General features: G+C 37.6%; 1 protein-coding gene across 1 annotated transcript in view; it reads right to left on the reverse strand.

Moving 5' to 3' along the window:
• The window catches only part of unc13d (unc-13 homolog D (C. elegans)), a 42,886-nt gene that overhangs the window by 1,760 nt on the left and 28,539 nt on the right, over positions 1–12,587 (reverse strand). The window contains exons 22-33 of the mRNA XM_059324257.1: positions 10,099–10,216; positions 9,870–10,022; positions 9,693–9,788; positions 8,103–8,309; positions 7,918–7,992; positions 7,760–7,839; positions 5,789–5,903; positions 5,523–5,594; positions 2,985–3,068; positions 2,770–2,890; positions 739–862; positions 414–604 (exon numbers count right to left, since the gene is read on the reverse strand). Coding sequence (XP_059180240.1) covers positions 414–604; positions 739–862; positions 2,770–2,890; positions 2,985–3,068; positions 5,523–5,594; positions 5,789–5,903; positions 7,760–7,839; positions 7,918–7,992; positions 8,103–8,309; positions 9,693–9,788; positions 9,870–10,022; positions 10,099–10,216 — 1,436 coding nt within the window. The remainder of the gene's footprint in view (positions 1–413; positions 605–738; positions 863–2,769; positions 2,891–2,984; positions 3,069–5,522; positions 5,595–5,788; positions 5,904–7,759; positions 7,840–7,917; positions 7,993–8,102; positions 8,310–9,692; positions 9,789–9,869; positions 10,023–10,098; positions 10,217–12,587) is intronic.

Consider the following 12,587-nt stretch of genomic DNA (forward strand, 5'->3'; position numbering starts at 1 on the left):
TTTAGTTTTTATTAGTTTTTGTGTTAGTTTTTTTGTAATGGGGTATTTGTTGGGTGTGAGATTCAATAAGGTCACAATAAATATTGCCTTTATTTCTCTTGTCTGATCCATTTCAGCCCCAATACGTTTATTAAGTCATAAAACCAGATAAATTAAATAGATTTCATATCAATCAAAAAGGTTTACGTATGAAAAAAATTGACAAAGACAAAAACGAAGGACATTTTCACTATAATTTTAGTTAGTTTTGTAACCACAAAATACAGTTTCAGTTAGTTATCGGTTGGTTTTTTTAACTCTTGTTTTTATTTTTATTTCAGTTAATGAAAATGTTTTTTCAACTCTAGTTTTGGTTATTTCGTGATTTCTTGTTAACTATAATAACGTGGTCTGAACTCTGTGACAGATCCTACCGTTAGGTTTAGGATGCATCAGGGGCAGTCGCTTCTGATCAGGAGTGTCTGGCTGCTCTCCAACTCCTGGTATGTTCTTGAGAGCCAGAAAGGCCTCGCCTTCAAAGTCATCTGTCATTAAGGTATCATAGTCCAGAACCGTCACCACCAGGCAAGCCCCTGGAGCCTGGCACTGCTCCAGGGATACCAGACTGTCATATAGAGGAGACAGATCAGAGGACGGGACATAAAGGAGGTCAGAAACATCTGGAAGGCTGAAGAGGTTCACTGGTGAGAGTGAAAACTGAGATGTGGCTTAGAATATTGACAGATTTGACAGACTTACAATTCAAAAGCTTCATCAAAAAGGGGATTGAGATCATTCCTTTTGATCTGAGTGCAGCGAGGCTCGACCTCAGGGAAGACGTGGTAAGGCTCCAAACACAGCTGCACAAATGGGTCGCTTAAACCTGCAAAAGCATCATAGCATTAGGCCGTACAGAACTCCACACATGGTGCAGAGCCTCCTAGTCCCCCGGGCCCAGGGAATCTCCAAGACCACATCCCCACAGGGCAGACTGAACACCCCCCCCCCCCCCCCCCCCCCAGTGCGGAGACCCCATGAGGGAACACTGGAGTTAAAAACTAAAAGACTAAAAGACAACAGGACAGGATAACAACTAAAAGACTAAAAGACAACAGGACAGGATAAAAACTAAAAGACTAAAAGACAACAGGACAGGATAAAAACTAAAAGACTAAAAGACAACAGGACAGGATAAAAACTAAAAGACTAAAAGACAACAGGACAGGATAAAAACTAAAAGACTAAAAGACAACAGGACAGTACAAAAACTAAAAGACTAAAAGACAACAGGACAGGATAAAACTAAAAGACAACAGGACAGGATAAAAACTAAAAGACTAAAAGACAACAGGACAGTACAAAAACTAAAAGACTAAAAGACAACAGGACAGGATAAAACTAAAAGACAACAGGACAGGATGAAAACTAAAAGACAACAGGACAGGATCAAAACTAAAAGACAACAGGCCAACAGGACAGGATAAAAACTAAAAGACTAAAAGACAACAAACAGGACAGGATAAAAACTAAAAGACAACAGGACAGGATAAAACTAAAAGACAACAGGACAGGATAAAACTAAAAGACAGAAGAAGATATTTTTTTATCTACAAAAGTGGGGCCCAGCTAAAAAAGTTTGGGACCACTGGTTTAAGCTATCATGTGTTTTGTAACAATGTGAATTATTCAGTTAATGTAAGATGGTACAGGAGAGGTAGAAATAAGCCTTCGGGGCTTCAGCCTAGTCCTCTATCAGTGGCTGTCTGATGGATTCTTTTGTAAAAACCGAAATAAAGCATTCACTCATTCATTCATTCATTCATTCATTCATTCATAACTACAGTTGAAACCAGAAGTTCACATACACTATATAAAAAGACATATGCTTTTTTCCTGAATGTCATGACATGAAATCAGATTTTATGTTTCTTTTAACTTTCCCATGATGTTACCCAAAGAAGCAGTGTGTTTCAGGTGTGCCTTAAAATACATCCACAGGTGTGTTTCGAATTAACTCAAATGTTGTCAATAAACTCAGAAAAAAAATCAGAAAACCAGAAGCTTCCAAAGACATGCCAGCATCATCTGGGCTTTCCCAAATTGCTTCAAGGCATACTAATGTTAGTGTATGTAAAATTCTGACTTTGCAGAAAGTAATAAAAAATTGTCTAGAAAAATCCTTCTCTCATTATTCTGGCATTTAGCAAATAGAAATAATTTTGGTAATCCTAACGGACCTAAAACAGGAAAAGTGATTGTCTGACAGTGAGAAAAAAAGCACATGTCTTTTTATATAGTGTATGTAAACTTCTGGTTTCAACTGTATATGTCTTTCCTGTAATGCAGGGATGGGCAACTTAAATGCTGGAGCGGGCCACAATTTTCCATCAACACTACCACAGGGCCACATATAGGACAGTGCACTTAACCAGATATGATGAAACTGCAATTTTAAATATGTTTAATGTGCAGTAAATTAACATAGTTCATGCTTGAATGCATGTTTAACAGTATAAATAGGAATACAAAAGGTATAAAACTAATAAAAAATAACCACTTACTGTGATTTCTTTTTTTTTCCAGTGCAAGAACAGCAGACCAACATTAATTGCGAGAAGTAATTTTGTGCATTTTTACACTGCACTTTAAAGATTTCATGTTCAAATGCATGTAGTTGTACTGAGGGCCACTTCAAGTGAGGGTGCCGGCCGTATGTGGCCCCCGGGCCTCCAGTTGCCCATCCCTGCTGTAATGTATCTATATGGCTGCAAATGCTCTGCATGGTCTCACCATTTGAGTCCATTGGTAACAGCTTGACTGCATTCAACACCTCAACTCTGAGTCTTTGGTCTGATCTCCTGTAGGACGTGAGGAGGGTGACTGCACCATATTTCTCTCCACTGTAATCTCTCTGTCATGCATACAGGAGAGATGGACAGATGGGTTTAACACAAGCATGAGTTTTCCATGGTGTGAGAAGCGTTTCTTGCAGGCGCCTGTCTCACCTGCTCTGATATCTTCCTTTCAAGGAACTTCTCCACAAGCTGCCTGCTGCTCAGAGAGTTGTGAGTCAGGTGAGCTTTGAGAGTCTGGAAACAAGAGAGAGAGATTCATTATGAATAAAGGATATTATCACATGCAGAGTTTATATTTTCATCTTGGCATTATAAGGGGCAACCTCTAGATCAGAAAAGTGAACCTGCATTATTTCTAATGACCAGCAGCAAGGTTATTATAGTTAACGAAAACAAAATAACAAAACATTTTCATTAACTGAAATAAACATAAAAACTTTTTTTAATTTTTTTAAAAACGATAACTGAAACTGTATTTTGTGGTAACAAAACTAACTAAAATTATAGTGAAAATTTGTTTCATTTTTGTCAACTTTTTTCATACATAAACCTTTTTGGTTGATATGAAATCTATTTCATCTATCTGGTTTTATGACTTAATAAACTTATTGGGGCTGAGATGGATCAGACAATGGAAATAAAGGAAACATTTGTTGTGACTTTTTTTAATCTGGCACCCAACAAATACCCCATTACAAAAAAACTAAAACGAATAAAATCTAAACTAAAACTAAGCATTTTCCAAAAAAATAAAAACTCATTAAAACTGATGAAGAATCCAAAACTATTATAACCTTGACCAGCAGGGGGTGACTCCACTGGTGGCAAAAAGTGTATATGTCCAAGTCCATATTGTATAGAAGTCTATGAGAAAATGCCCCTACTTCTTAGTTGATTTTTTACTTCTGTTAACATTTTCCTAACGAGTTAATAGTCTCAACCACTTCAGCCTCGTTTCAAGACTTTTTCAATACATTACGATGCTCTTTTTGATAATAAGGGCCCATTTAGAGTAAAATAGATGCTCAAGCAGGGTACACTCTATGGCAAGACTGCATTGTGACTAGCCGTCTTTCTATTATGGTCAAAACAAATTTGAAGTGAAAATGTTGAATTTAAGAAAATAGGAATTAGAACAAGAGCGAATAAACAAAGCTAAACAAAGATAAAATGCTCTTCAGTATTTGGATTCAATTGGGCAACTTATAATAATTATTTCATGTCCGCTCGTTTTGCCTGAGTGAGCTTGAAAACTCTAATGCTCATTTTCGAAAGTTTTATCTTATTTTGGTGTTTCCATCAAGCTATTATAATACAAATCTTCAAAATGTGCATGGGAATTAGTTGATAGAAACACGACTATTGACAAGTTGCTATCAAAGTGTTTTAATTGTAAAATCGTGGTCACCTCTTGTTTAGCGTTCAGTGTCCGCTGCTCATTTTGAATTACGGATGCACCTTGCTAACCAAGGTAGCTAGCACTAGTCTTAGCTGATGACTTTGCATCCACCTAGCTAACTACATCTTGTCGTCCAAATATGATCACCTCTGGTTCCAAAAGCCAAAATGCCAGACTTGAGGCTTTAAAACTTTAGTCCACAAACCTATGGGTGGCGTCATTGTGACTACATTCAGTTATTTCTCCATGGGAAATATAGCCATGAAAATACAAGGTTCTTTTGGCTTCATCAGACCGGAACCTCCAGCATTCACTGGGGAGGTTTGCAGCCGAGTGTGAAGCGGTTGGGATGAGAGTCAGCACCTCCAACATAGACTGTATATAAATAATGGACGTAGTCACCGTGACGTCACCCATAGGTTTGTGGCCCATTGGAAGCATCGAGTTCAACGTTACACTCGTCGCCATCTTGCGTCACCATCTTGTTTCTGATACGGGGAGCAGACCATATCTGGACTGTGGAGGAGCGAGAGGGATCTGATCACTGACTACAGCCTCTCTACACCTCAACCTGACTGAGAGACGCCGCTGCTAAATCATGTTAGCATTAACTGGAGCATTAGCTGGGATGTTAGTTTTGTAACTACGTTACTGACCTCAGAAAACTGAGCAGCGACTCCTTGGAGTCTCTGTTAGTCCAACCAAACACTGAACAAGACCTTTTTACTGATCAAAACGTTCAAATAAACTGTCAAGTAGAAATACAGTGAAAGGGTCAAAGTTATGAGACCAAACCGGTAAACGTCACTCTTTTATATCTATATAACGTTTTATATAACTTTATTGACTCGTTGCCGTGGATACGCATTGCTCTGCTTCTCTCCTGACGACGGCTCGCCTTGTCAGTGACCTGTCAATCAAAGCTAGCCACGCCCCAAATCATATGATTCTTTATCTTCTATTTTCTTCTAAATGGGGCCATTATTAGAACTATTGACATCAAATTGTCTTGAAGAAGATTTTTTACGAGCGATTGGGATCATAGTGTTGTCCTGAAAATTTGTTCTGAGGTAATAAATCAAGTGAGAAGTTTTAAAATTTTGCACTGAAATTAATGGGCAGATTTTTTTCTGCAGCTAAACTTAGCGCCCCCTGCTGGAATTTTCGGTGGATTGCAGGTTTAAGGCACTTCCTGGTTGGCCTCCATGCTCAGGCACGGAGATTGCCGCCTGACCTCCAAGTCTGAGGCCATGGTTCTCTGCTGGAAAACGATTTTTTTAGTGTCTCACCTTGTACTCATCAGAGTGGAGTTCTTTCAGAGGGAGCCCATTTCCCTCAGCGTGGAAGCATTGCTCCAGACACTGAAATTCACACAAATAAAACACACGGCTTTATTTGACCTTTGGATACGAGTCTCCTGGCAATAGCGTTCTTTCAGTTACAAAGTGAATGGTTATATCTCCTAAAATGTCAACCTGGCACTTTAAGTAGAATTCTTTCTGAGCTGAAGCACACAATATTTTTTCTTGATAGTAAAGACCACATGAGGACTGACCTGCAGTGTATACAGAAGTCTATGGCAGAACACCATGAATCCTTCTTGCTGTGGAGTCTGAGTAGCCACTTGGTGGATGATCTTCACTGAGTTATTCCACAAAGGAGTCAGGAGACTGGACATGAGAGAAGAAACAGTGACATGAATTCTTCAGGTGATGTAGAGTGAAAAACTAGACAGGCTCCAATCAGGGTTATTATAGTTAACAAAAACTATATAACGAAAAAAAAAAACGAAATAACGAAGACTAGAATTGAAAAAACATTTTTGTTAACTGAAATAAAAATTAAAACGAGAGTTTAAAAAAAAGATAACTAACTGAAAGTGTATTTTGTGTATAAAACTAACTAAAATTATAGTGAAAATGTCCTTGTTTTTGTCTTTGTCAACTTTTTTCATCAACTTTTTGGTTGATATGAAATCTATTTAATCTATCTGGTTTTATGACTTAATGAGATGGATCAGACAAAGGAAATAAAGGAAACATTTATTGTGACCTTTTTGAATCTGGCACCCAACAAATACCCCATTACAAAAAGACTAAAACTAACACTAAAACTAATAAAAACTAAACTAAAACTAAGCATTTGCCAAAAAATAAAAAATAATTAAAACAAGCAAACTCACTCTTAAAACAAATTAAATCTAACTGAATTTGAAAACAAAAAATCACAACAAAATTAAAACTAAAACTGATGAAGAATCCAAAACTATAATAACCTTGACCAGCAGGGGGTGACTCCACTGGTGGCAAAAAGTGTATATGTCTAAGTCTGTATTGTATAGAAGTCTATGAGAAAATTTCCCTACTTCTTATTTGATTTTTTACTTCTGTAAACATTTTCCTAATGAGTTAATAGTCTCAACCACCTCAGCCTCATTTCAAGACTTTTAAAATAAATGATGATGCTCTTTTTGATAATTATGGCCCCATTTAGAGTAAAATACATGCTAAAGCAGGGTACACTCTATGGCGAGACTGCATTGTGACTAGCCATCTTTCTATTATGGTCAAAACAAATTTGAAGCAAAAATGTTGAATTTAAGAAAATGGGAATTAGGGTTAAGAGCTTCTCAAGCACCATCTCTTCACAAATGCTTATGGACTCATTTAACCCCCCAACTCGTCATCAGTGCCCAATTTTTTTGTCATCCTACATCCTACTTGTATTGTTTTGTAAAGCGTCCTTGGGTTTTTTGAAAGGCAATATATATATTTTAGCTATTATTATTATTAGAGCTGCAACAATTATTTGATTCATCGAAAAAATAATCGATTATTAAGTTAATCGTCAACTATTTTGATAATCTAATAATTGGTTTGAGCAGTTTTTTAAAGACAATAAGTCCAAATTCTCTGATTTCAGCTTTTTCAATGTGAATATTTCTGGTTTCTTTGTTCCTTTATGACAATAAACTGAATATCTCTTTGGTTTGTGGACAAAACAAGAGATTTGAGGACGTCATCTTGTGGTTTGGGAAACACCGATTGATATTTTTCAACATTTTATTGACCAAACAACTAATCGATTAATCATTTAAATAATTGACGGATTAATCGATTATGAAAATATTCGTTAGTTGCAGCCCTAATTATTATTATTATTATTATTATTATTATTATTATTATTAATAATGATGATAATAATAATAATATTAAAACTGGATAAATCAACATTCAACCATCAGATCTCACAATATCAAAGTTTTCAGAATAAACAGTTCTGCAGACTTTTCAGGGGAGAAAAAAGACCCTGCTCTTGAAAAAAGCCGGCTCCAGACAGCTCATTAGGGGCATTTCCGCGAGTGAGACCCGCCTCATTCCGGGTATTGCCCGGTAGTGGAAACAGCCCTAATGTCATCCAAAATGACATTCCAAGAACTACGACAGATCCTAGTTTTTGCATTGCGGACACAATAAAAAGGAGGGTTCTTAGAACTATGCAAACACGAATGACAGAATGTCTTTACCTGTTGAAGTTCTCTTGAACCAGGTTTTCATTCATATAATGTAGCTCTTGCTCCAGGTAGCGCATCAGAGGGGCTGCAGCCTAAAAGAGACGAGCTTGGATATTTAGCATGGTAAAAGGCATAGTATAAGTGTTCTATTGGCAGCAATGGTCACCTACATCCTCTGTGGACTTGGATGGAATCCTCCGCCTGGTTGACATGCTGCGGACATGAGTTTCAATGTCTGTGTTTAACTGAAAAGGCAGATGGAGAGGTCATGAGGGGTTCTTGGTAATCTATTCATCCATCTATTCATCATTGTAGGATTTTGCGATGATCAAATGTTACATGTTGAATGTCACACCTTTTTCCCAAGAGTGTCTAAAGCAGAGCGAATCTCTCGGCTGAGGACGCTCTGAGCTTGCTGCAGCTGTGAGGGCAGTGTGTTGTGGAACTGGCTTTCTCCTATCACAGTTTGGGTCCGATCTCGAAGACCTGCCCAGTTCAGCTGTGTGGGAAGTCGGGTCAGCACTGACCGCAAGTGTTCCAAGTCATTCACCACCACACATAACTAGAGAGAAAAGAAAAAGATTTTAGTTGTGTATTATGTAGCATTTGAGTTGTGTCTTTTCCCAAACCAGGAAGTGCCTTAAGCCTGCAATCTACCGAAAATTCCAGCAGGGGGCGCTAAGTTTGGCTGCAAAAAAAATCTGTCCATTCATTTCAGTGCGAAATGAGAAAACTTCTCACTTGATTTTTTTTTCAGGACAACATTATGGTCTCAATCACGAGTAAAAAATCTTCTTCAAGACAATTTGATGTTAGTAGTTCTCATAATGGCCCCATTTAGAAGAAAATAGAAGATAAAGAATCATATAATTTGGGGTGTGGCTAGCTTTGATTGACAGGTCAATAACAAGGGCCGTCATCAGGAGAGAAGCAGAGCAATGCATATCCACGGCAACGTGTCAATAAAGTTATATATAACGTTATATAGATTTGGTTTGGTCTCATAACTTTGACCCTTTCACTGTATTTTCACTTGACAGTTTATTTGAACGGTTTGTTCAGAAAAAATGTCTTGTTCAGCGTTTGGTTGGACTAACAGACACTCCAAGGAGTCGCTGCTCAGTTTTCTGAGGTCAGTAACGTACATTTTGTTTTTGTTTTTTGCTAGCCAAAACTAACATCCCAGTAAATGCTCCAGTTAATGCTAACATGAATTAGCAGCAGCTTCTCTCAGTCAGGTTGAGGTGTAGAGAGGCTGTAGTCAGTGATCAGATCCCTCTCCTCCTCCACAGTCCAGATATGGTCTGCTCCCCGTATCGGAAACAAGATGGCGACGAGTGTAACACTGAACTCGATGCTTCCAACGGGCCACAAACCAATGGGTGAAGTCACGGTGACTACGTCCAGTAACGTATTTCCTCAAATAGTAGCCGGGGATCTATTAATAAAAAATCACTTTGGGACCCGGCTAATAATAGGAGCAGGCTATTATTTGAAGGAGGCTTTTATTTAAAAAAAAGAAAAACAGAGCAGCTCTGACCGGCACTTTTTTTTTTACACAGCGCATTGTAGTCAGTTACCCGGATGTCGGCCATATTGGAAGTACTCGGATGTAAACAAACAATGAACAGCACGCTGAATGTTCATTTGAAGCAGGATTTAAAATGTCTAAACTACTAAAAAGCCCAGAAGAACGTGCGTAAATGGCTCGACTTTACAGAGAATGACTAGGACAGTGGGAGACTTTGACATAACACCGGTAAGACACCCGGCTTATAAAAGAGGCCAGCTTTTATTTACAAAAAATTGTTTTTACACCCGGTTATTAAATGAGGCCGGTCATTAATAGGGGCCCGGCTTTAAATTGAGGAAAGACGGTATTTATATACAGTCTATGGTATTATGTAGCATTTGAAATGTGTCTTTTCTCCTTCGCTGCTCTTACCATGTTGATGGCGCTGCCGTGGTCGGAGTTCTCAGACAGCACCCTGACCCTCTCCTTCAGGATGTGACAGTAGTTCACCACAATCTTACACACATCCTGAAAACACACAGAAAGCAAAGATAGAACACAGCCAAGTAGCAGCATTCGCACACTCCATCTGACAGCAGAATAGTGTACCTCAGTGAGTTTGACCATGAGCATGAAGGCCTCCTCGGGGTCAGGCCAGGACAGCTGCTCCCACAGCTGGCAGATGGGTTGGATACATGCAACAAGGTCCACCGCTGAGGAACTGTGTTTTATGGGGACGGCTCCAGACTGCAGGGGCTGGAGCTGAGAGGAGTTTAAAACATATCATGAGAATACTGCCTGTGAATGAAGTGATAAAGCATGAGAACATGAGTGTTACCTGGTCCACCTGCACAGCCCTCTCCACTCTGTCTTGAGTTGTGCTGAACGCCTGGTTCAACCAGTAAGGCAGAGCTTCTCTGAAGCCCTCTTGGAAGTTTGTCAACTCAAGTAATCCCCTGAAATAACAGTAAGAACATGTTGGTGTTTGTTCAGTCGGCAGGGTGGGAGTGTTTTTCTGCTCTTAGTTCTATCTTGTAAAGCAATCATTCCTAACTAAGGGCACTTCTGCAGTTTGCAGGAGGTATGTGGTATTGTGGAGTAGCTCAACTGAAAATAATACATGCTACATTATGATTTCTTTTACACTTTGATGCACAACATATAAACACCTTCTATTGCACAACATGGGTCAAAAATGACCCGCACTCATTTTCCATGTTATTGCTGGCTGTGGTTGAATATCTTTTTTTTAAAATTACAACAGATCATTATATTCTTTTTTCCTTTCATATTTTATGAAGAAAAATAGTTTTTGTATTATTATATCAAGTTTACACACATGGGTCAATAATGACCTTGTGCATTAGAAGCATAGTGATACAAAAAGTGATACACTAAATTAACAATTTGAGTATATGTGCAACTAAGTTTGTCTTATTTTTAAGGTTTAACTTTAAAAGAGTTGTTAAAACCACCAGATTACATTGGAAAATCACATATTTTAACATTTGAGACTTTTTAGAGTCACCAAATAATAATTTCCATTGGAAAAACACCAATTTAACACAATAGGATAGTTAATATTTGTGTCTTCTTTGTCAGGTTTAAAACTGGTGATTGGTGAATTAATGACAACATATAAACACATTCTTAAAAAAGGTTTTATTCAAAAAGAAAGAAATGAAAAGAAAACTATAGCAATACTGAATGATAAAATTAATTTATTGCAAAGATATAGAATATAAAAACTTAGTCGGGTCACTTTAGACCCATGTTGTGCATCAAAGGGTTAAACAAATAGCCATAAGCAAACTTAACCGTGAAATTAAGGAATACATAGGTGAACTGAAAGGCTAAAAGTAACAGATAAAATATGTATATAACTACGTAAAAGTAATTTTATCGGTAGATTGAATCAGCTACAATTTACAGATAGACAATGATGAGAAATGATTAGCTAAAAGTAACGTATAAAAGTTGAAATAATTAGCGTTAGCTAAAGCTAATTAATGGATAAACAGGTCAGCTAATTAGCTAAAAGTTATCGATAGAACGTGGAATGAATTAGCTTAAATTAGCAGATAAACAACACAAATGATTAGCTAAAAGTAACAGATATACACTTGAAATTATTAGCATTAGCTAAAAGTTACCTAATGGTTACACACACCGGCAGTAGCCCCCGTGGCCCTTTCAGAATTTCCCCAGAGGAAATTTTCTAGTTTTTCATCTTACTGTCTGTCCAAATATACTTGTATTAACCCTCTGTAGTTGGTATATAACAACCTTACGGAAGTCCTAAAGACACAGTTTCTGAATATGGTCTGCATGGATTTCTATCTGGATTGGGTTTTGATACTTTCCCAGCATTCTTATAGCACCTAGACCTGCAATACAAGATGAGAGCTTGAAATGAATACATTTGGAACATAACTGGTGGTGTTGATGTAAGGATGCTGAGGTATAACAGCTGTCAGACTAAACACATTGGGGATAACTGCTGTAGATTGTGGTGTGCGTCAAGGTTATTATAGTTAACGAAAACTAACGAAATAACGAAAACTAGAATTGAAAAAAACATTTTACTGAAATAAAAATAAAAATTAGTTTAAAAAAAAAGATAACTAACTGAAACTGTATTGTGTGGTTACAAAATTAACTAAAACAAACTAAAATTATAGTAAAATTTCCTTAGTTTTCGTCTTTGTCAACTTTTTTCATACATAATCCAGTGTTTCTATTTGAACATGCAGGAACACATGGTAAATATGTCTACTGAGACTGGGATGTCTACACTCCAACCAACATTCAAAACACCTGGAACTGTAAGAGTTAATCACCTTATTAGGGCTGAGATGGATAAACCAAAGGAAATAAAGACAAAATGTATTATGACCTCTTTGAGTCTCACACCCAACACAAAGCCCATTACAAAAAACTAAAACCAACACTAACACTAATAAAAACTAAACTGAAACTAGCAATCTCACTCGAAAAACGAATTAAAACTAATTTAATTTTTAGTACCAGGAGTTCTTGGACCAAATGACATGCTTGCCCTGCTACCTCTCTATGAAGCATCCAGACCCCTGAGGTCATCTGAACTGGCTTGTCCCAAGAACAAGAACTAAGCAGGGTGAGGCAGCTTTCAGTTATTCTGCTCCTCACCTGTGGAACAAACTACCTGTAGATCTGAGGTCTGCCCAAACGCTCATCTCCTTTAAATCAGGACTAAAAACACTATTGTTTACTGCAGCGTACTCTTAACTTTAACACTTATCTGCTCTACTCTACTGCCCTTACTTTTAACTATGCAATGTTTGACTT

Source organism: Centropristis striata, chromosome 21 (assembly GCF_030273125.1).
Source record: "Centropristis striata isolate RG_2023a ecotype Rhode Island chromosome 21, C.striata_1.0, whole genome shotgun sequence".
In the NCBI taxonomy this organism is placed as follows: Eukaryota; Metazoa; Chordata; class Actinopteri; order Perciformes; family Serranidae; genus Centropristis; species Centropristis striata.